Source organism: Canis lupus, chromosome 6 (assembly GCF_003254725.2).
Source record: "Canis lupus dingo isolate Sandy chromosome 6, ASM325472v2, whole genome shotgun sequence".
Taxonomy (NCBI): domain Eukaryota; kingdom Metazoa; phylum Chordata; class Mammalia; order Carnivora; family Canidae; genus Canis; species Canis lupus.
Genome location: NC_064248.1, coordinates 63217766 through 63242880, shown reverse-complemented (window position 1 = coordinate 63242880; position 25115 = coordinate 63217766). Strand labels below are relative to the sequence as shown.

The 25115-nt window shown below is 35.5% G+C and overlaps 1 protein-coding gene and 1 long non-coding RNA gene across 2 annotated transcripts; one reads left to right on the top strand and one right to left on the bottom strand.

The window, feature by feature from the left end:
* Positions 1 to 798: 798 nt before the first annotated feature.
* Positions 799 to 3861, bottom strand: LOC112640980 (uncharacterized). The gene is made up of 2 exons (XR_003124384.3): positions 3723 to 3861; positions 799 to 2382 (listed from the first exon to the last, which is right to left on the bottom strand). It is a non-coding gene; the product is annotated as an uncharacterized LOC112640980 (long non-coding RNA).
* RPF1 (ribosome production factor 1 homolog) lies at positions 3535 to 25068 on the top strand. The gene is made up of 9 exons (XM_025417828.2): positions 3535 to 3826; positions 5408 to 5464; positions 7675 to 7755; positions 16363 to 16458; positions 17007 to 17160; positions 23226 to 23308; positions 23732 to 23913; positions 24101 to 24227; positions 24836 to 25068. The coding sequence occupies exons 1-9, from the start codon at positions 3599 to 3601 to the stop codon at positions 24875 to 24877; spliced, it is 1050 nt and encodes a 349-aa protein (XP_025273613.1). The 5' UTR covers positions 3535 to 3598; the 3' UTR covers positions 24878 to 25068.
* The last annotated feature ends 47 nt before the right edge of the window (positions 25069 to 25115 follow it).

The window sequence follows — 25115 nt, the reverse complement described above, 5'->3', positions numbered from 1 at the left end:
AATAAGTTTTCAACTAACTCCCTGGGTCAGTAAAGCCTGAGAAACAAACCTCATTAATCACTTATAGAATAAACAAAAAAGAGAACTCTTAAAATTCCTTGAGATAAGTAGTTTAAGTGCCAAAAACAGCTCTTGGGTACCTATGAAACATCCACAGATGAGATGCTAGTTTTGTAATAGTTCTATTGTTCTTATCAAAAGAAACTTCTAGGAGCTTTGTTTCATATGAACATTATATTGAGCAAAAAGCAAAACTGTTCACAGACAGGGAGACTTCAAGCTAAAAGGGGTTGGGAGCTCAGCTTTTAGCAGTTACAGCTCAGTTTATAAAATATGAATGAGGGAATACATTGTTGTTTTTTTTTTTTTTCAATTTTGATTGGTTACTAAAAACTTAGTCTTTTTAGTGTGTGCAAGCTTAATTGTGTGTAGCTGATTGGGTAGGAAACTATAAGGTGACATTGACCTATAAAACGCTTAACTCTTGTTTTAGGCCAGTCAGAATTTTGGGGAAATCAGGATAGTTTAAGTTTTGGTTACATGACTATAAGTGCTGGGCTAGGCATATTTTCAAACTGTGGCCTTCATGTTGGTTTTTCTTTAACAATCCTTTCCAAAAATTATATGGCATAATTCAAAGTCAGGAAGCATTAATTTACTTTGTGTTTGTCAAATATTTATACCACATTGTAAATAAAATATCTTCTAAGCCCCAACTGGTGCCCCTTATTCTTATGCAATGGATTTGTATTTTGTGCCTTTGGAAGAATTTTTGTGACATAAAGAGCTCAAGTCATATTGTAAAATAATCAATCCAATTTTCTGAACAGAAAGTTGGTCATTTATTAGTTTGGATCATTGAATTCATCTGGCGTCCAAAAGTTGTATTTCAGGTTATCTCATATGTCAGAGCTAAAACAAATAAGCAAAACAATATATTTATTAAATATATAAAATAAGTGTTTCTTTGAAAATAACTACACTCTATTGGAAATGTGTCCTGAAAATATCAGACAATGAAGCAATTAATGGGAAAAAACAAATAGCTGAAATGGACATCAAGGTGAGAAGCACTTTACACGGACCACTATTTAATACATACACTAGAATTGTGCTTCAACATCTTTTAAGCTCTAAGCTACTTGAGCACAATTATGACGTCTTTTTTTTTTTCTCCATAATGTTTGGCATAGTCTCATACCTGGAACTATAAAAACAGCTAATTAGCATTTATTGGATGTGTTTCTACATGTTAGTATAATTAGCCTCATTTACAGGTCAAGATATTGAGTCTCACAGAGATTATGTGACTTAATTGAGATTTTATACCATCTAAGTGACTGACTAAAGCCTAAACACAGACTTGAATATAGAGCCCACTGCTTCCATCATACTCATTCACACTGTTGATTTATCGGGTAGCTTAAATATATATTTGCTGAATTGACCAATGCTTTTTGACTTCTTCAGAATAGGGATTTTATTCTGATCACAGAAATCCTTTCACTCAACTCACACAACCGTTATTACAAATAAGCTATGAAGGAAAAATAGGAAGTCTCTATGTTAAGCAACTATGGTCTCATTTGTATGGTACCTCTGAATAAATCTAAATCCATTTCAGGATTGTTTTGTGTCCTTATGAGGAAATGATATTTTATATGTAGGGAGAAATAATAAGTCTAGAAGATACTTCCAAAATATTTTTTCAGTCTATTTTTTAGAGGAAGGCTGATACGTATCCTCTTGCTTCCCCCTCTTCTTCCTTGTTTTTGATCTGGTTATTCCTCTTTAAATAAGCAACTTAATATTTTATGACTTATTGCAGCCAAACCGATAGGTCAATGACTTTAAGGCTCAACCTTTTTTCCCTCTATTGTATTGCATAATTCAAAGCCATTTTTTAAAAAATCTAAGTATAATTATTTTAGTTTTCTAATCACAATTTGGTACTTGTGGCTTCATAGCAGATTTTGATGGAGTTTGTATTCTGGAAGATGCAGTTTTGATGTTTTCAACATCCTGTTTAAACGAATTTAAATGCGTTAAAAAATGCAGTATGGATACCAAACTACTGGATTATCAGAACACCCAATGTTGATACTGACACATATAATTTCAAATTAAGACAGTTTCTAACAGTAAAGCAAAAGGAATTCTTTTGTCTCTGGGGGACATTTTCATAAAATTAAAATGAGGAATGCAGAAAAATTTAACCATTGGGTAAGCACTTTCTTCGCTTGGCTTCCATGACACTCTCTTCATTTTCCCTTCTCATTCTCCTTTCTTGGGTCCTCCTTTTCTCTCCGGCTCTTTATGTAGGGCTGTTCCAGCGATCAGTCCTTGGTCCTCTTTTCTTTCTCAGCTCTTCATCCACACTCACTGTAATGATTTAAAATACCATCTATAAGCCAATGACTCCTAAATTCTTTATCTCTAGTCCATAGCTCTCTCTCCTGCTGCTCAATCATACATCTCAACTGCCAACAATCATCACTTGACTACTACGTGTCTCAAACTCAATTATTTGAGAACCGAAATCTTGATCTTATCCTTCAGATTTGCTCTACCTGAAGTGTCTCTAGTCTCACCCTTGCAGTCGCAGAGTTCAAAAGTCTTGGGGTCATCCTCGACTCTTGGCTTTATCTCAAGAACCTCATTCAATCATCAGGAATTCGACCTTGCACAAGAATCTGATCACTTCTCACCATTAGAACCACTCTGGTGGTTCAGGCTCCTATCATTTCTCCCCTCCTTTCACCTTCCTCCCCCTAAATAAAGTCTATTCTCCAAAGAAGAACCTGAAAGACGCTTTCAGAATGTAAAAGACAAATCATGCCGTTTCTTCTCTCAAAATCCTCCAGGAGATGTGAATCTCACATAAAATAAAAGCCGAAGTTCTCACAAAATCCGACACAATCTGTTACTTCTAAGCCCTTACCCCCCTCCCTTTCTCACATTATCCCTGGCTTCCAGGCTGTTACCCAAACATAGCATGCTTGCTATCAACTAGGAGTCCCAGAATTGTGTTTCCATTGCCTGGACAGCTTTTCTCCTAAATAAACAGCTTTACTCGAACAAGCAGCTCTTCTCTCAAATAACCGCATCATTGACCCATTCATTCCTGCTTTCAAGTCTTTGCTTAATGTAACTTTTTCAATGAAGGCTATTCTGACAATCCCCCCTTAAAAGCTGCAACCTGTGCCTTTACCTTCCTCTATCCTATCCTATCTTCTCTGGGCCACGTGTTACTTCATAGCTGGCCACCCTATTCGTGTGTTCATTTCAGGTCTCCTTCCAGTGGGATGTAAACTTTATACAATAAAGCCTCCTTTGTTCCAATATTTTGCTGGCTCGGCACATAGTAGGCACTATGAACGGGGATCTCTGAACTCATCATTACAGTATTCATACAGCTGGGCGAATCCTCTATTAAACTCTCCTCAAAACTAAATTTCATCTTTTTAAATGGCGGAAGCTCACAAACTAGTCCACGTTTTTTAAGACCTTCCTGACCCCGGAAGTAAAAGACTAAGCAAAGGAGCCTGAGGGGGAAGCTACTTCCGTTTCCGTACAGACGCCAAGGCCAGCAAACAGCATGGCGAAGGCCGGGGGGAAGAGCGGCGGCGGCGGAAAGAAAGGCCTGAAGCGGAAAGCGTCCGCCGAAGAGCCCCAGGAGGCTGCAGCCGCTGAGGATGGAGCGACGGAAAGTGGGGTCCAACCTCCGAAATCGGCTGCCTTTCCCCCAGGCTTCAGCATTTCGGAAATTAAGAACAAACAACGGCGACACTTAATGTTCACGCGGTGGAAACAGCAGCAGCGGAAGGTAGGACGCGGCCGAGGCGGCAGGGCGCTTGCGCCGCATCCTCGACGCGCGTGCGCGGCAGTGCGGGGGGGGGGGAGGGGAGGCGGGGAGTCGCGTCTGCGCGGCGGCGCTCGCCGGGTGCCCGCGGAGGCGGTACCTCCTCGAGGCGGGTGACACCCGTTCCTGTGTCCCGGTCCCCTCGCACGACTTCGGAGACTTTCGCCAGGTTCAGCTTTTTGCCTCAGCGTCGAGGATTCGCCTCCTTTCCGGCCCCTCCCTCGGCCCCCCGCGCTGGGAGCGGAAGCCCGATGTCCCGCCCTCCTAGCCCCCAGAGCCCCCCTCCCGACCTGGACGCCCTCCCTGCCCACCCGACTTCGGCCAGTTCCAACAGCCTAAGACAGGCGGTGTATAAACCCAGAACCACGCTGCTCCGCTTCCTGGGCAGCAACAATACCGAAATTATTTCTGTAAAGTTTCTAGTAATTGTAGTTACAGCGTTGTCTTCGTCCTGTTCTCGGAGAGGAATATGAAGAGTTAAAGCTCAAGGAGTGCTTATTTGTGCATAAATTGCCCTTGGAAGCAAGCGTTTGTTACGTCATAAAAGTTCACGCGCGTACTCTTTTTGCTTGCCTGACTCCTCTTACTAGGTAGGTTTTATGAGGCCGTGAATTGTGCCTTACTCAGAAGTGCCAAAGTGGAGTACGTAGGGAATCTAACTCATTCTAGGTGAAAGCGTATGCAGGGTCTCCCAGAAGATTTTTTTTTTTTTTTAAGATTTTATTTATTCATGAGAGACACAGAGAGAGGCAGAGATACAGGCGGAGGGAGAAGCAGGCTACATGCAGGGAGCCCGACGTGGGACTCGATCCCGGATCCCCAGGGTCACACCCTGGGCTGAAAGCGGCGCTAAACCGCTGAGCCCCCCAGGCTGCCCTCCCGAGAGATTTCTTGACACTAATCTGAGCCCTGATGGATAGAAGGTAGCTAGGCACTTGGGGGGGGGGGGGGAGAAGAAAGTACATTCGATTGTGTGTTAAGCATTCTGTTCAGACATCTCCGGAAGGTACCGATTTACAGTACAGTTGTAACTCATCTTGCTAGTTCTTAATTAATTCTAAAAACAGACTTCGATTATAAGATTTATGGATAACTAGTGGTGGTTTATTGGAAGCAATATGAAAACTCATCTCCCGTTGTCATTTATTTTTAATACTTGCCAAGAGAAGCAACCAGCATGGCCGTGGTTTTCTTTAGAAATGCAACTTGTTAGGGATGCAAAGTAAAACAAAAACTTAACTAGTTTAGATATACATTTTACATTTTTTACTTAACTTGAGGCTTTATAGTGAAAGAAAACGGTAGTAAAACGTTAAGTATTCAAACTTGCCAATTTAGATTTTTTTTGAGGGAGCAAGAGCTTTATTATTTATTGATGGGCCAACGTATTTGGTTTATAATAACAAGTGTGAAAGTCTTTGTCAGGACGTTTAATACATTACAAGATTGCTCAGTTTAAGTATTCATAGCATTAGAAATGTGTAGTTTCAGCATGTGTTTGTGATAAAACTGGTGGTTTCTCAATATTTTTTTTTAACTTTTTAGGAAAAGTTGGCGATTAAGAAAAAACTTAAAAAAGAGAGAGAAGCTCTTGGTGATAAGGTAAATAAAATTTTTAGTCATGTGCTTTCTGTCTTATTTTGAGGAATGCTCCCTGATAGTTATGTTGTATCACTTTCTTTTGTAATTTACTATAGAATATTCCCAATATGTAAAAGATGTGAAAATAAAATAACAAATCCCTTTCTATTCTTTACCCAGCTGAGAAACAGCACATTAGCAGATAATATTCAAAGTCTTTTATGTGCTTCTTCCTATTTAATTTCCCCTCCAAGGATAATCACTTATGAAATTGCCATGTTTTGTTTCTGTGCACTTCTTTTTTTGTGTCCCTAAAGGATGAACACATAGTGATATTTTACATTTTTTCAAAATTTCACGTAAATGGTATGTCTGTTTCAATGTGCTCATTTTTCTTAATTTTATGTGTTTGAGAGACAGAGACTCATCTTCCTGACTTTGGGAATGGGGAAGCTCTATGCCTGTAGTTGGAGTTCTTGTGACTTGAAGCAAAGGCTCTTTCTTTGTCAGGCAAGACTGGGGATGGGCAGGACAGAGCCTCTTCTGTTGAGAATGGGGAGTGGAAGGGAAGTGAGATACCTGGATGGATTATGGCAAAAAGAGCAGAGGTAATGCTTCCAGAAAGGGTTTGGCTATTTTTGTGATATTGATAAGAAATGAAGTCTTTCCACTGGAAATTTTTAATAGAACTACTAAATACATCCACAACCAAGTTATTTTCTTTTAATTTTATTTTATTTATAAGCTACTGTTAGGTCGTGATACATACTTGCAAAATTTTTAAAACATACAACTGTCCACTACCCCCTTCTCTTAAGGTGAGGTACCAAGTAATGATAAACATTTTTGAGGAAGGGAAAGTATGAATACTATATAAAAACCAAACATTCTGCTTTTTCATGCCTTCTTTTAATAGGATTAGGTTAAATCCCATGAAATTGCCAGCATTAGACTGTTCTGACCTGCAGAATCCTATCAAGCAATGTTTGCCTCTTAACTCTCAGTGATCAGTCAATTAAAACAAATATGCCAATGACCATTTGGAAATTTCACTACTCTTGTTTCTGGAACTGAAAGATAACTTTCTAGAACTGCTTCCTTTTAAAAATTACCTAAAACTTAATATTTGTTTCGTAAAATAATAAAAAATAAAATCCTAGTTTACTTCTTCATATTCTCTGCTAGTGTACATATGTTTTGAATTTGTTTTAGTCAGTGTATGCTTACAGTTCTGTGTTTCTGCTCCTTAGCATTTCATTTATACAACTTTTTGGTCTAAGCTGAGTATGCATGTTGCCAATTTTGCAGTATTCATAGTCACAGTCATTACCCTGCTGTTGGATATTTGCCCTATTTGCTATTCATTTCCATTAATAATAATGATACTGCTTATTTCTTTATATAAATTGCTCCTCCTTTTCATTCCTTACCATAAATGCCTCAGATTAGAATTACTAGTTCAGCAGATAGATTTGTAGCTTTTGTTACTTATTTCTGAATAGCTATCTGGAAGTATTAGAACAAAGCCATATATATATATGTATATGTATATATGTGTATATATATATGTATACACCTTTGTACAGCCAACTCTTGAACAACATGGAGGTTGGGGTGCAGACCACCATCTCCACTCCTACACAGTTGAAAATCCCAAAAACTTAACTATTACTAATCTTACTGTTGACCTGAAGTGTACTAATAATGTAAATAATCAATTAACATGTATTTTATGTGTATTGTATACTGTATGCTTACTGTAAAATGAGCTGAAGAAAAGAAAGCGTTATTCAGAAAATTACAAGAGAAAATATATTTATAGTCTTGTTAAAAAGTTGCAAATAAGTGGACCCACACGTTTCAAATCCATGTTATTTAAGCATCAACTGTATTTTTTTTCATTCTGTTTGATATTCTTCTAGTGGATAATTGTTTTAATTCCATTTCTTTTGGCTACTCCTGCATGGTTTTAAATCTTTTTATTCAGTTGGCAATTCTTCCAGTATGTTTATGTCTCTGTACAGAATTAAATTAAAAAAAAATAGAAAAGAATTAAAAGAAAAAAAAATTAAAATCATTCGATTGTCTTCTTAGGATTGATGTAGTGATGGAAATGAGGAACAGATTTAGTTTTTGGATATTTGGAAATTTCTGTTATTCATCCCCAATCAAAATGCAAAATTGTTAATGTAAATTGCTTCTAAAACTTAATCTTTTTTCCTTTTATTTAGGCTCCACCAAAGCCTGTACCAAAGACCATTGACAACCAGCGAGTATATGATGAAACTATAGTAGATCCTAATGATGAAGAGGTAATATTAGAAGTCTTAAATAAATTTGGATGGCCACATTTGATAAATTATTTGTTCATATGTTGATATTTAATTTAAAGTACCAGCTGGTGAAGTTGTATAATAGACTCTGTCAGCTGTAATTTTGGCATATTATTTGCTATAGTTGATTTCATAATTGAATTTCTCAGATGATATAGAAAAAGGCAGTGATTACTTATTTTCTAGAAATGTATGATATGTGTAGGTGAACTTTTTGTTGTTTAAAATCTTATGTAATGCTTCTGTTGTTTTTAATATCCTCTGAAAAGCATTCTTCATACTATAGATTTTTGTAGTTTTAGACATTTTGATATAAGGATAACATTTGGTGGTATTTTCTGTGTCCTCATAAAACTCTTGGTTTCAAGATAATAATCCACATGTCACTTCACATTTTCTTCTTAAATATTTGTGACAGTACAGTGAGAGAATCAAGGTTTTTAAACTTTTTTTTTTTTTTTGGTATAGTATATTTGGTTTTGGGTATGTTTGCTTTCAAACATTGCTGTTAGTGACATTCTTTAACGTTTTCAGTTATAGTCTTTCATACATTCAGTCAGTCTTCCAGTGAATGTTTATTGATTGCCTGCTGTGTATTGGAATCTGTTTTAGGGAGTTGGGATCTATCAGTGCACCAAACACTCTGCCATTTATACACAAAAGATGTCAGCCCACCCGGAACTTACATTCTAGGGAGAGAGACAAACAGTGAACATAATAAAACGAATTATCATATGTTAGCAGGTGATAGGTTACTAAAGTTAAAAAAATAGGGAGAAGGAAGGGTACTTGTGTAGCTCAGTCAGTTAGTGTCCAGCTTGATTTCTGCTCAGGTCGTGATCTCAGGGTTGTAAGATCAAATCCCAAATTGGGTTCTGTGCTCAATAGGGAGTCTGCTTGAGATTTTCTCTCTCCCTCTCCCCCATGCTCTCATTCTCGCTCATTCTGCTCCCCCCCTCCCCAAAATAAATGTTAAAAAATAGAGTGAAGTAGATTCAGGGCTTCTTGAAGTAGAGTTTGCAATTTTATATGTATAGGAGTGTGTGTATGTTTGATTTAGTTTAACATAAATACAGAATTAATAGAAAAGTGGGAATTCATTGTATATCCTTCACCTAGATTTCCTTAATATTACACATGCTTTTCTTTTGTATTCTCTCTGATATGCTTGAGAGTAAATGGCAGACATGAAGCCTGTGTACTCCTATATAATTTAGTGCATTTTACTTATAAACAAGTGTATTTTTCTTGATAATCACACAACTAACATTGATGATGATGAGCATGATGATGATCTCATCTACACAGCTCATTCGATTGTCTACAGTTGTCCAAATGGTATCCTTTTTAGCAAAAGAAAAATTCCAGCTTATGCTTTTTACTCTGTTACAATGACTTTAACCTCCCTTAGTTTGGAATAGTTCTTTGGACTTCCTTTGCTTTTTTTTTTTTTTTCTTCCTTTTTTTTGTAATTTAGTGGACTCCCTTTGTTTTTAATGACATTGACTTTTTGAAGAGTGCAGTCTAGGAATTTTTGTGAAATGTCACTAATATGACTTTGATATTTGCTCGTAATTATATTCAGTTTTTGTAATTTTGACAGGTATACCACAGATATGATATTGTTTTGATGCCTCTTATTAGGAGTAATGTATTGTTGGTTTTCCCATGCAGCTTTTTGTTTTTCCCTTTGTAATAACTGTTTGTAGGGGATATACTTTGAGATTATATAAACATATGTTATTCTTCAAACTTTCACTCAAGATTTTGCAATTACAAATAATTTTTTCCGGTCTGATGGAGCAGAGATTGTATCTCAGTATAGTTTTAAATTTTTGTTCACTTGTTATGAATGAGGTGGAACATCTTTTTATGCTTTTTTTCTTTTTAATCAGTTTGTTCATGTCTCTAGCCTATTTTTCTGTTGGTTAGGGTTGCAGTTCTATATAATGATGGTCAGGGTAGGCTTCATTGAGATGGCCTTTTAGGAAAGACTTGAAGGATATAAAGCAATTGGCCTCCTTGCAGTTCTGCCTCATTTGTTTCCTAGGAATGACCAGTGTAAAAACTAGTGCATAAACAGTTAATGCAAAAGCTCTAACACTTAGAGCTCCTCCTGGAGCATGTTCAGTGTGTTTTAAGAACAGCAAGGAAGTCAGTATGCTGAAATCAGTGAGCAAGAGAGAGGGTTACAGAAGAGGTGCCAGGGAAAGTATTGGGAAAAGCAGAAGCCAGAGCAGTGACTTTGTTGACCATCATGAGGACTTAGGCTTTTATGCTTAGTGAAATGAGCCATTGGATGGTTTTCAACAGAGGAATGATATGATCACATTTAATTTTTAATAGTAATCAGTTGCTATACTGAGAATGTAATTAGAGAAGTAAACAGATATTTAGAAAACTACTGAAGTAATCCAGGAAAGAGATTATGATGATGATGACTTGGGCTACAGTTACAATGAGTATTGAGAATCCATTTGATTCTAAGGTTTGTTTTTTTTCCCAGGTATATTTTGAAATTAGAGCCATTGTAATTTTTTGATAAATTGGACATGGGGTGTGAGAAAGAATATTCAAAGATGGTATTGAGGTATTTAGTCTGAGCAATTAGAAAGAAGGATGGAATTGTCATTGACAAGATATGGAAGAGGTCTTGGCCAGAGATAAATTGGAAATCATAGATACTTAGAGGTTACAAATATGTAAAATTTTCCTAAATATTTACCTAGGGGAGAATTTATTGGGTCATGAGATGTTTAAATGTTCAACATTATATAGTGGTGCCAAAATGTTTTTCAAAGTAGTGGTTGTATCATTTTTCACTTGTGTTTAATAAGGGTAATATTTCTGGTCATCTACATTCTGACCAGTACTTCTACATTCTGACCAATACTTTGCCAGTGATAAAGGACTATCTCATTGTGGTTTGAGTTTGCATTTCCATGATTCCTAAAGTGGTTGAGCATCTTTTCATATATGCACTGTGTTTTTGCTAACGTTACGCCAGCTCATTCATGTCTTTTGCCTAGTTTTTTATCCTATATTTTATTGATTATAGAACTTCTTTTTTATTTTGGATACTAATCATATATGTATAAGTATCTTCTAATTTCTGGATGTCTTTTTCCTTTTTCTGTGCTGTCTTTGGTGAATAAAAGTCCTTAATATAGTTGAGGTTTTAAAGTTTTAAAAAATATTTATTTATTTATTTTGGTCTTAGGTAAGAAATCTTTATCCTGTGATCATATGTTCTCATATTTTTTAAAGGACTGATTTTCACATTTATGTGCTTAATCATCATGAATCAATTTCTTCGTTTGGTATGAGAAAGAAAAGCAATTTTTTTCTTCCCTTACCCCTTTTTCTGCCCCTACTATATGTAACCAGTTTCCCCAGCCTTTGGAGTAGATACAACCTTTCCCACAGTGAATTACAATGTTTTCATACATCAGGTATCCATACATGTTTGTCCTTTTTTGGGCTATTGATCAGTTTGTTGCTTTATCGCTTCTTTATTTTCTTTCTTTTCTTTTCTTTTCTTTTCTTTCTTTCTTTCTTTCTTTCTTTCTTTCTTTCTTTCTCCTTCTTTATTTTCTTAATTATCTTAATGGTGAATTTTGATATTTGTTAGAGCAGGATGTTCTTCACCTCCATCTTCTTTCTGGTCTATCTCTTCAGGAACATTCTCTTTCTGCACCTTTGGTCTGCCATATAAAATTATAAATTAAAGCAGATCACTTAGGGAATCTATTTATATATTGCTTTTTTAAGGTAGGTCTTCTTTACTAAAAATGTGTTTCAAAGATTTTTATAATTTTCTTCATGCCAGTTTTACACATAAATCTTGCTAGGGCTCTTGCTGGGTATTTTATGTTTTTTATTAGTGTAAATCACATCCCTTTAAAAATTATTTTATTTGCTCATTTATAAAAATGCTATTGATTTTTGGATTGTGATCGTCTAAACAGTAGCTTACCTAAATTTGTTTCTAATAATTTGTTTAAATAATTTTCATTTCATGACATCTCATATCAAATAAATAGAAGTATCAGTAGTGTTATCTGTGCCATGTTCCTGATTTTAAAGAGAATCCTCCTAATATTTCATCATTAATGTTTGTGTCTTCAATTTTAGATTCTCTTTATGCATTAAGGAAAATCCATTCTTTTCTTGCTGGCAGGGTTGTTTGTTTTTATCATGAATATATAAAATGTTATCAGATGCTTTTTCTGAAAATATTTAGATAATTATGATTTTTCTGCAAATATTGAGATGGATATACAGTTTTTCTCCTTTGTTGTATTAATGTAGGAAATGAAATAGATTTTCTAATGTTTAGTATCTTTTGCATTCTTGGGATAAATCCAATTTAATTAAGATGTTTTATCTTTTACACTGTTTTGGTTTATCAGTACCTTGTTTAGAGTATGTACATCTGTGTTTATAAGGGGGACTACAGTTATGTTCCTTTCCTTTTTAAAAAAAAATTTATTTATTTATTCATGAGAGAGAGAGAGAGAGGCAGAGACACAGGCAGAGGGAGAAGCAGGCTCCATGCAGGGAGCCTGATGTGGGACACTATCCCCAGGACTCCAGGATTACACCCTGGGCCGAAGGCGGAGCTAAATCCCGAGCCACCCAGGCTGCCCTTCATTAGTTTTCCCCTGATCTTTATTCCTTTCTTCTACTTACCTAAGATTTCATTTATTCTTCTTTTTCTCTAGTTTCTTAAAATGGAAGCTTACATTATGATTTTATACTTTTATTTCTTTTTAATATAATCAAATAAAACTATGGTTTTCCTCCTAAGCACTGCTTTAGCAACATCCCATACATTTTGATAGGTTTACTGTGCTTTCATTTTCATTCTGCTCGAGATATCTTTAATTTCTCTTGTGATTTCTTCTTTGTCTCATCGATTATCAGGAAGTGTGTTAATTTCCAAATATTTGAGGATTTCCCAGATATATTTCTGCTATTGATTTCTAGTTCAGTTTTTTTGTGGTTCTTGGAACATACGCTGTTTGATTTTAGTCCTTTTCAAGTAAAGATGTGTTCTGGGGCAAGATCTCTTCTGTACAATGTTCTGTGTTCCTTTGGAAAACATGTATATTCTGCTGTTTTGAGAGTTTTAAATTGATTGTGTTGTTCATGTTTTCTATATAGTTGCTGAATTCCTAATTCTATCAGTTACTGAGAAAGGAGTATTGAAATCTCCAACTATAATTGTTGATTATTCATTTCTTCCATTCCTTTCAGTTTTTGCATTCATGTCTTTTTGTTTGTTTTTTGTTGTTGTTGTTAGGTACATACCTATTTAAAAAAAAATTTTTTTTTTTACTTTTTTTGGGGTTACATGCCCATTTATAATTATTAAATTTTCCTAACGTATTGATTCTTAATCCAGTGTCTCTTATTGTCTCATCCCTTAAATTGCCCATTACAAAATTTTTTTTTTTGGAACATTTCTTTTCTTAATGTCTGTTTTGTCTCATATATACATGGCCAACACACTTTCTTATAGTATATCTTCTTTTTTCATGCTTTCACTTTTTACCAGTTTGTATCTTTGAATTTAAAGTGTCACAGGCATCATATGCTTGGATATTGCTCTTTTATTCTTTTATTGACAATTAGTATTTAATGTTGATTTTTGATGTAGTTATATTTACATCTGCCATTTTGCTTTTTTCAACAGATTTCATCTTTATTTTTATTCTGTTCCTCCTTGACTGCTTTCTTTTGTATTTTTTTAATGTATTTTTTAAAGATTTTATTTATTTATTCATGAGAGACAGAATGCTTTCTTTTGTATTAAAAATATCTTTAGTATGCTATTTTAATTCCTTTTAATCTTTTAAATTTTATATTTAGGCTTCTTTTAGCAGTTTCTCTAGGAATTATATCCTCCTTTAATTTATCACTATCTATGTCAGGTAAATACAGACGTGATTCTGGTAAACTATAGCAGGTTTACACCAGCATAGCTTTGTTTCCTTCACTCTTGTTTATGGTATTGTCATATATACAGCATCTGCCTAGGTTATAAATCCAGTGTTTTAATTTCTGCTTTAAATAATATCATTAAAAAAAAGAAATTAAGAGTATACACATATAACACACACAAAGAGTCTTTTATGGTTACTTTGTATTTACCATTTATAGTACTCTTCTTTCTTTTCCTTTACAGCTAAGTTACCATCCGGTCTTATTTTCTTTCAGCTTGTAGGATTTCCTTATGTTTTTGTTTTTATAATCGATCTAATAGCTAATTATCTCAGTTTTTGTTTATCTGAAAATATACTTCTTTTCCTTCAATTTTGAAAGAATTTTGCAAATTATAGAATTTTTGGTTGACTTTTTTTTTTTTTTAATTTGGAACCTATTCCATTGCATTTTGACCTTCATAATTTCTGATGAGAAATCAGCTATTTTAATATTTGTCCCCTGCACATGATTTTTATTTCTTTCAGAATGTTCAGTTTTGGCTCTTAGCAGTTTGACTTTGATTTGTTTAGGTTCTTGTTCTTTTTATCCTACTTAGGGTTTGTTGAGCTTGTATCTGTATGTTAGAATTTTTCACCCATTATTCTTCAGATACTTTTTTCTACCTTCTCTTTCCTTCAGAGACTTCTTTTCACACACTTTTGAAATGGTTAACATTGTCCTACAGGTTTCTTTAGTTTTGCTCCTTTTTTAATGATTCTTTTCTCTGTTATTCAGATTGAATATTTATTAATCTAATTTCAAATTCATTGATTTTTTTTTTCTTGCCATCTTAGATCCGCATTAAGCTCCTGTATTCTCTTAATTCCTTGAATATATTTATTATGGCTGCTTTGAAATTTTCACTAAATTCAACATGTAGGCTCACTCAGAGACCGTTTTTATTGGCTGCTTTTTTCCTGATTATGGGTTATACTTTCCTGTTCCTTAGCATATCTAATTTTTTGGCTGAAAGCTAAACATTTTAGGCAATATATTATAGTACCTGGACTGTTCTATTGTTTGATTTTTTTTGTTCTAGTAACTTGCCTGGACTTAAAATCTGTAATGAATCTGTCTTCCCATGAGTAGCACTATCAGTGCAAGGTGAACAAATCTTTTAGGATTTCTGAAGAAAAAGAAAAGGAAGAGAGCCCAGTAGGATACTGCCCAGGATATATAATATCTTGACAGAGAAGAGAGTTATCTGGAGAAGGAAGTTTAATACAGCTTATATATGTTTTTTGTTACATTGAGAATTGCAAGTCATCATGACAAAGGACATTTCAGAAAATTACAAACTTTATCTTATGCTTTTAGTATGTGCAAGATTGCAGGCTTTGGAGGTATGGGAACAGAATTTAGGGAGATTTTTACTCCTGTTTAGTTTAAAATGTTTCTTTTAGGTTATTATTTTTTAACAAAGCAGATACAGTGTGTGGTAGGGTAGCAATAGAGTGCATGCTTTGAAGTTTGGTGAACATTTACCATACTTGGTAAAAGTATGGCTTCCTTGGGAGCCCAGGAGCAGGGCCCACAAACATTAAAAGTTGAATTTCCTTTATCAGCACTATGTGTCTCTACTTTTTTTTTTTTTTTTTTTTTTAATTGTTATTTTAAGCCTGGCTTCCTAGAGATTGTCCCTGTGTTTGTGTGGCTTAATGGTAAGCCAGTGATTTGGGTGGAGATTATGTTGAGATACCTTGAGCCTCTAAACGTCTATCAGCTGAGCTGGGTGTGTGTTGAGGACTGCATTGAAAGTTGCAGCCAGTTCTCAAGTGTTCCTAGCCTTTCATATGAAGTGGTTTCTTAGAACTCTCCCGTGTGTAATTCAGCTGTCAGCCAGAGATTCGTGGAGATTATTGCAGCCCCTTTATGGTTCTTTCACTTCTTTAGCTTTCCTTTACATTTTTGGCTGGTCCACACCCACTCTGAACTGGGCCAGTAACCTTGGAGTAGCAAAGCAAGGGTTTTCAAACCCACCTTTCCCAGATACAGCCCACCACCCTTGGATTCAAGATTGCTGGTTCTTGCCTACCATCAGACCTGAAGTTGATAAAGTTACTATTTTCACAGCCATGTTGATAGAAGAAATGGAATATTTCTAAGCAAGATTCCTGATGTTCTAGCCTATAGCCCTAGCCATTTTTCAAGAATGAACACAGCTCAGAGCACCTGAGTGACTCAGTTGGTTAAGTACCTGACTCTTGATTTTGGCTCAGGGTCATGCGATCAAGTCCTAGGGCCAGGTTCTGCACTCAGTACAGAGTCTGCTTGAGATTCTCTCCATCTTTCTCTGCCTCTCCCCCTTCTTACACTCTCTTCCCCTCCCAAAGTAAACAAATAAATCATGAGAAGAATAAACACAGCTTGTGTCTTGAAATGGTTTTTTGACAGTTTTTTCCAGTTTTATACTTGTATTCTACAAATAAAAAAACACCCAACCTATTCATGTTGCCATTAATAGAAGTCCCTATTGACTTTCTTTAGATCCCATATCAGCTTAGGAAGGTAGTCAGTGTCATAGAATCCTGCTGGAGCAGCTTTTAAGATTGAAGCTTAGTGGAGTGTTTGATATAAAATTATCTTTTCTGTTCACAGGTTGCTTATGATGAAGCTACAGATGAATTTGCATCTTACTTCAACAGACAAACTTCTCCCAAGATTCTCATCACAACATCAGATAGACCTCATGGGGTAAACATATCACTCAGTATAGTTATTGAATTCTTAATTTTCTTACATTACTATTTAAAAGACTATTTTCAGAAGATCTGAGTTAAATTATTATTAATTGCCATAGACACTGCCTATGAATAAGGTAAATAAAATGAATACTGTGATGTGATATAGGTTATAGGTTCTTGAAGCATGGTTCTGCAGGATAGGGTTTATCAGTCTCAGCACTATTAGCAAATTGGGCTGCATAGTTTTTTTTATTATGGGAGTTGTCCTGTTCATTATAGGATGTTTAGCAGCATCCCTGGCTTCTCCAATAGATACCACTACCAGCCATCCCCACCACTGCCACTAATCACAACCACCAAAAATATTTCTAGACATTGCCAAATAATCACCCCCAGTTGAGAACCACCACTTTAGGATGATCAGCCTTTGATAAGGGTTGAATACTGTTCAGATTTCATTCTTTCCCTACCCTTGTTCTTTTTTAATAACACTTCTGTTAATCATTAAAAATTTTTATTCCTTTTCACTTTTGAAGATTTCTGTTTTTTGTTTTGCAGAGAACAGTACGACTCTGTGAACAGCTCTCCACAGTTATACCAAACTCACATGTTTATTACAGAAGAGGACTGGCTTTGAAAAAAATTATTCCACAGTGCATTTCAAGAGATTTCACAGATCTGATAGTTATTAATGAAGATCGTAAAATACCAAGTATCCTTCTTTATTAAAGTTTTCCTATTTCACCATCATCCTCTTTTAAGATATATTTGAAAGAATAAGGAGATGTTTTCTATAACTTTCAGAACATAACTTTTTTAAACTAGAAAATTATGGTGGACTAACAAAAATGTAGAGTAGATAGTATGGTTAAAGAGAAAAATAGAGGATAGAGTGTGCACTCTGGCAAAATCTGCCAGCCTCCCCTCTGAGCTCATTAATTTTAAAGATGATCATTTGAGTGGGTTGATTATTAAAATTATTAAGGATTCATCAAAAATAGGGCAGGACTTTGCTGTTGCCAGAATAACATTTTTTTAAATCAATGAACACTGCCTTTTTTTTTTTTTTAATAATAGTGTAAAAGGTTTTTTTTTTTTTTTTTTTTTAAATCTAACACTTAGGGCCTTATTATTTTCCATAGAAGTTAAAGACATTATCCACTTGTACAAGTTGCTTTCCAGAGACGAAAATAGACTAAAATTAGCTTTCCAATGTGATGTTTTATTGGCCATATTATAATTTGGCTTGGATTATGGGTTAATGTACCAAAATAACTAAAATCTCTTGAATACTTAACTATTCCAGAAGACATGTTTTTAATGTAGTTAGTTGCTGCTTTCTTAAAACTGTCTCCCACTATAAAGTGGCAAAGTCTATGATCCTCTCTTTATTTTTGACAGTTAAAAAACTATCATTTTAAGGCTGCAAGCACGCATTCATCAATTCAATAAACATTGTATCCTTGTTTTAGCTGAGCTATTTTGTATAGGTATATAAACTTCATTTATACCATCTGTTGCCTTTAGGAAGCTTATGTTCTCGTTTACTTATAAAATGGTATTGTCTTTTTACCCAGAATGTTTAATATTTTTCTGGTTACCATTTTGGACACCTTGTAGGGTGAATTCAGATCATTAAGGTACCATCAGTACATAGACCAAATTTATAATAGAGAAATAACTAGAATAATTAATCCTAATATGAGATTATATTCATATGTGTAAACATATACATACACACACGCGCGCGCGTACGCGCGCGCGTGTGTGTGTATCTCAAGATTGTAAGTTTCAAGTATAGAATTAATGCAGTCTCTACAATTCCTAATGCTACTGAATGGAATTTTTATAAGTATGATCTTGCCTGGATGTTGATTTTTATAATTTCAGAGATACATTTTCTTTTATAATTGATATGTAGTAATGCAGTTGATGGCAAAGTGTTGGTGGAAGAAGTAGGAAAGAGGACGTCCTAAATGCTTTTTTGTTCTCTGTTAACAGAGCATGGTTTTCAAGACTAGTAAGTACGTTGGTGAGGGGCACTAGAAGTCCATCTTGGATAAAAAGATAAGATAAGGCCTAGAAACTCTGAATAAAGTCACATATCTTGGCTTCAGAGAATATCTGCGTAAACTCATAAATGAGACTTTGCTACTCTGAGAAAGATACAAGAGAGGCAAATGGAAGAAGGATGGGAAATAAGAAATGTGGGTATTTGCCATGACCCAGATAAAACGTGTAGAATAATTAAAAGGAGAATAATTTGTAGTTACCATAATAGAAATGGTAGTGTGATTCCTAGAGACCTAATGTGGGCTTACAAATAATAAGTCATGACCCCTAATGATGACACTTAGAAAAGTTGAAAGAATTGAGGATATTTGGCCTGTGGGAAATTAGAATTTGGACACATGACAAACTGGAAGGGCTGCTCTAAAAGAGTAGTAGTAGCCAAATGGTGGAAATTAATGGAGATACAAACTTTTTACTTTAGAAAAGAGCTTTTGTCAACTATCTAAACTGTGGTCCAGTGGCTTTGGGTCAGACAGATGTGATGTCAAATACAGACTTCATTACTTACTATTTTTGTAATTTTTGTCAAGTTTCTTAGCTAGTTGGTTTTCTCATATTTTAACATACAAAATAGTACCTAAATCTTCAGGGCTCCCACAAAGATCATATAAATGTATTATGTTTCCAAGGCTTATTGCCTGGTCTGGCATTTTAGTAAAAGCATGGAAGTTTTTTTCTGGAGACCTACATCCTCTATTCAGTATTTCTAAATGGAAATTTGAGCTAAGTAACTCTTTGTGCTGTAGTTTTGGCAGGCTTTTGTAAGCTGTTTTGCATTCTTGTCCTTTGGGTACTAAAAGTTAGTTTCACCTCAATCATAACAGAATGCCTCTGTGCCTTAGGGCTTGTGCGCAGCTGTAATCCCACCCATTAAGATCTGCCACCTAGATCTGAAATTTGAGCTAATCTGCCTAAAATCCTTCTCAACCTTTTTTCCTTGTTACTGAAATAGGAATAATGGCTCCTATTCTTCATGGTTTATGCTAGGAATTAGAAATAAGTTTTTTTTTTTTTTTTTTTTTGTACAATGCAAGTACTTAGGAACTCATAATTTTGGATTTTGTAGTTTTCTTTTGACAGAAACTACAATTTAGTGGGAATGCTCTAGAGAGAATTCAAGTCCTGGTTGGAAGAAATAACCTTTACTTCTCTTAGCACCCTGAGATTTTATGATTCTTTTCAGTGTTCAAATATCTGGAAATACTTTTGGTTATACCTTATCAAGTTGAACCTGTGGTGAATTTTTGAAAAGTAGGAAAGAATTCAAACATTACTGATAATCTGCTATGTGCTAGGCACTAGTATTTATCAGAAATACTACAAATACTACAAATCTACCAGGAGTTAACAGATTAGTTGGGAAGAAAGTCATTTATATGATTATAACTCAAATGACAAGTGCTAAAGTTGACAGCTGAGATTTAAAACTTAATTTTAACTGTATAAAAAGAGGTGGCATTTGAAGTGGGCCTCAATAGTACTGACCTTCTTAGTCAAGCTTACTTCAGTCCTAAGGTGCTGAGCCCCTTCCCCAGAAGACCAGCACCATGTCTCCTGACCAGAGTTCTGCTGAGGTTCAGTTGTAGAGAAAGATTATCAGGTCACATTTAACAAGCAGATCAGAGCATACCTAGTTAAAACTTGCCACATTCTGGCCAAGGGCCAAACACTGCCCATGGGAGGCAAGGAGAGCCTCTGCAGATAACTGGCCTAAAGGAGATAGAGCAGCCAAAATGCAACAGTAGAGTGCATGGAACACACACCAGAGATACTCCCTGATGTGCCAGGCCCTGGACCGTATATTCTACTTCACAAAGCCATTACTCTTCTGGAGCAGGAAACATAAGGGGCTTTTCTAACACAGAGAAGAAGGCAGAGAGACAAAATGCCAGACAGAGGAATGTATCCCAAATGAAAGAACAAGATAGGTCACAACCGAGATCTAAATGAAACAAATATGAGTAATCTGTCTGCTGGAGAATTTAAAGCAACAATCAAGGATACTTGCTGAGGTTGAGAAAAGAATGGAAGATTTCGGGGAGGCCCTTACCACAGAGATAAAAGATTTAGAGAGTCAGAAGTGAGTAATGCAGTAACTGAGATTGGAAGGACTAGATACAGTGAACTCAAGGCTGGAAGAAGCAGAAGGCAAAATAGTGGAAAATAAGCTGAAAAAATAATTATGGAATATGAGAACAGACTTAGGGAACTCAGTGACTCCATCAGATGTCATTAGATTGCTATTATAAGTGCCAGAAGAGAAAAGGGGCCAGAAAATTTGAGGAAATAATAGTTGAAAACCTCCCTAATCTGGGGAAGGAAATAGACATCTGCATCCAAGAGGCACAGACAACTCCCATCAAAATCAAAGGCAGGCCAACACCAAGATATATTGCAGTTAAACTTTGAAACTACACTGATAAAAAAAGTCTTAAAAAGCAGTAAGACAAAAGAAGTCTCTAACTTACAAGGGAAGATCTATAAGGCTAGCTGTGGATTCCTCAAAAGAAACTAGCCAAGCCAGAAGACAGTGGCATAGTGTATTCAAAGTGCTGAATGGGAAAAATCTACAGCCAAGAATGCTCTATCCAGCAAGGCTATGATTCAGAATAGGAGAGATAAAGGGTTTCCCAGGCAAACAAAAGCTAAAGGAGTCCATGACCACTAAACCAGCCCTGCAAGAAATATTAAAGGGAACTCTTTGAGTAGAAAAATTTCAAGAAACGACAAGTAATAAAATGGCACTAAACATGTATCTATCAATAATTCTTTTTTTAAAGATTTTATTTATTTGTGAAAGACAGAGGCAGAGACATAGGCAGAGGGAGAAGCAGGCTCCATTGCAAGAAGCCCGAAGTGGAGACTCGATCCCAGGACTCCTGGGATCATGCCTTGAGCCAAAGGCAGACAGACGCTCAACCGTTGAGCCAGGTGTCCCTGTATCTATCAATAATTATTCTGAAAGTAAATGAACTAAATGCTCCAAACAAAAGACATAGGGTTTCAGAATGGACAAAGATACAAGAGACCCATTTTAGACCTGAAAACACCTGCAGATTGAAAGTGAGGAAATGGAAAAACATTTATCATGCAAATGGATGTCAAAAAAAGCTGGAGTAGCAATGTTTCATATCAGAGTTACAAACTAGACTTTAAATCAAGGTCTGTAATGAGATGAAGAGCACTGTATCATAATAAAGGGGACAATCCAACAAGATCTAAGAATTGTAAATATGCACCCAACATGGCAGCACCCAAATATATAAAACAGTAACAAATGAACTCATTGATGAAGTGGGCCGTAATGGATGAGTTCAATATGGCAGGTATTTTGAAATAGCATGAACAGAAAATATATGATAGGATTAATATGTATGCTGTATAAGAGGTTGTGTCAGTGCCTTCCAGTTAGGAAACCTAGGCATAACTCCCTTTTATGGGAGTTAAACTTCGGGGCCACATGAGAGCTGTACTGATGTCTTTATTCTGTAGATGTGCTGTGGTGAGAGTAGTTTGAAATTAGCTACAGCTGTCAAGACTCCAGGTGGATCTAGTTTTTTACTTAGCATGAGAAACTGTGGTACAGATAAAATAACAGTAACATCCCATAGCTTATTACATATAAATTTGATTTACAGTCTGTATTAGAAAATCTACTTGGAATGGTGAGAGAGACCAACTAGGATACTGTTTTAATGTAGGTGGAAAATCTCAAGGACCTCAACTAAGAGAACAGCAGTAAGGGTAAAGAGGTGGCTATGGAAGTGAGGAATTTATGGGGGTAAAAGCAGTAAATAGAATTTGGCAAGGAAGGGAAGGAGGAAGTTGAAGACTACCCATGGGTTAATGGGAGAATGTTGATGCCTTTATAAAAAGATGGCAACATCTGTTTTGTAAAACTCAGGCTGTTTACAGGGAACTTGAGATAGTCTGGTTCTGACCTAAGGTTCAGTGTTTGAAAAAATCAAGTTGTGTTACAAAGACTTGAGGAATGTTGTATAGGTAGCAATCTTAGGTAGCTGCATTCTAGAAAGCCATTCCAGTCTCCTAACCCTGTCAATTGTAGGCGGGTGTCCTGTATTTCATTTATAGTTTAGTGTGTCTGGTAGAAGTGTCTGTGGTAGACAATCAATAAATGGTCATTAATTAGTTGATTTTAATTTGTGGCTGGCACAGTAATCTCAAGAATAAAAGCTTGTCTTTCGAGAAACACTGACTTCAAGAAAAGACCTTAGGAGTCTCTGGTCTTACGGGACAACATTCAAAGCTGACAGCATATACTAACCTTACATATGTATAAAAAATATACATAGAAATGTGTGTATATGTTTTTGTATCAAAGTGCATATTTAGGGTTATAAGGCTTCTGAACATGGGAGTTAAACTTTGGAATGCTAAAATTATGCTAGAAGCCCATCTTGTCTTTTCACCTAGGTTAATTGAATACCCAACATACCCTTTTGAGGGTGATGAGTTATGTATCATATTGTGAAGAGAAAAAGTGGGACTACCATAGGTTAATGTTTTCCTGAAATACTGGGTTGATTATGGGTCTTCAGTATGGTAGGAAACTTTGTTAACCCAGAAGAATACACACACTTAACTACCTAGCTACAGATTTTAGGAGCCTTTGGACATACAGAGGACCAGTTATTTACACAATTTAAATTATAGAGTTCAACGTGTTCTTAGCTTTTTAAACAGATGGATTAATTCTGAGTCACTTGCCGAGTGGCCCAACTGCTCATTTTAAAATGAGCAGTGTTCGTTTGCGTAAAGAAATTAAGGTAAGTTTTATGCATTCCTTGATTGGCATTGGTCTCCTTGCAGTATATGCTTAGGCAGCTCTATAACTTAAATATTGAATTGCTTTTTAAGGACACTTGTTCTCTTGCTTAAAGCCAGTTTTATCTACTGGCAGTTTTCTTATGAGATTATAATTGAGTTATGGCAGACAGGCAATAGCCTTCATTACTATCAAACAGGTTACTTTTTTTTTTTTTTTTTACAGGTTACTTTTCTAATAGGACTTTTTGGTATTCACTGCATGTTAAAATAATTTTAGGCTTTATTTCATGGGACTGATAAGCCATCTGTGGTAGTCTGTTATTAAGAAGGATTATCTTTAAAATTTTTTGTGTCATGTAAATTCTGAAACTTGCAATATCAGGATATAGATTAATTCCTTATTTTTGCCATCCTTTTTCCAGAGAAGAGGCAAGGACCCTACAGAACACATACCTGAAGTAATTTTGAATAACTTTACTACGAGGCTGGGTCATTCTATTGGACGTATGTTTGCATCTCTCTTTCCCCATAATCCTCAATTTATTGGGAGGCAAGTTGCCACATTCCATAATCAACGGGATTATATATTCTTCAGATTTCATAGGTGAGGAAGGTACTTGAGCTCCTTAGATTTTGACTTCGTGAAATACATTTTCAATGTAAATATGTTTTCTATTGTGACAAGTATTGTAGATGAGAAATAAATTATCTTTTGAACTCTGTCATATTAAAGAAATTCCATTTAGTTCATGCAGACTGTTTTCCCTTAATTCTTTCATTTATCTTTGAAGGTACATATTCAAGAGTGAAAAGAAAGTGGGAATTCAGGAACTTGGACCACGTTTTACCTTAAAATTAAGATCTCTTCAGAAAGGAACCTTTGATTCTAAATATGGAGAATATGAATGGGTCCATAAGGTATGTGCCTTATTTGAAAAGCCATTTAGATCATTTTAAAAGTAGGAATGAGAAGGAAGCCATGTACTTTAAGCTTTGAATGCTCATATGTTATACTTCTGATTTCCAGAAGCTCAAAAGAACTAATCTCTGATAGGGTATTTTGGTCTGGTGATCCCTGGTTCATTTGAAGTATCCTGAGATAGTGGTCCTCAAAGTAGATCAGCAGCATCACCTAGGAACCTGTTAGGAAGGCAGATTGTTAGGCCACAGATTTACTGAATCAGCAACTTAGGGAGTGGGGCCCAGCACTCTCTTCATAAGCCAGTGTTTGATTCTGTTGTATGTTTGAAAACTGTTGCTACAGAAGTTTTGTGTAAGTTTGGAGAGCATTTTAACTCATAAATGAAAACGTCAGCATTTTAAAGTCTGTTTTTAGTCAGCAATCACATACAATTTTTACTTCAAAATCATATATATATATATTACACATACATATGAGAACAGTAACTCCTAATGCCTTTGTTAGACCTGGACTATTCAGTCTCCAAAATGGACCCAGAAGGGTTTTTTTTAAGCAGTGTTACCTATAGATTTACTTTTTTTTTTTTTTCTTTCCTAATTTTCAGCCCCGGGAAATGGATACAAGTAGAAGAAAATTCCATTTATAAAATACTGAAGGAATAGTATTGAATTGTACTAAACAGGTCTACTTTGGATTTATGACAGAAGACCCTTTTTAAAATGTCATTTACTGGTTCCATAAACCTTTTCATGCCTGGACCAAGTAACAAGTGCCATGAATTACCATTCACTGTTTATGTAGCACATACAAATAAAAGTCATTTTGGTGAGTTTAGAAGTTGCAGTTTGTTTCCTAAAACTTAATTCTCTCATTCCTAGGTAATC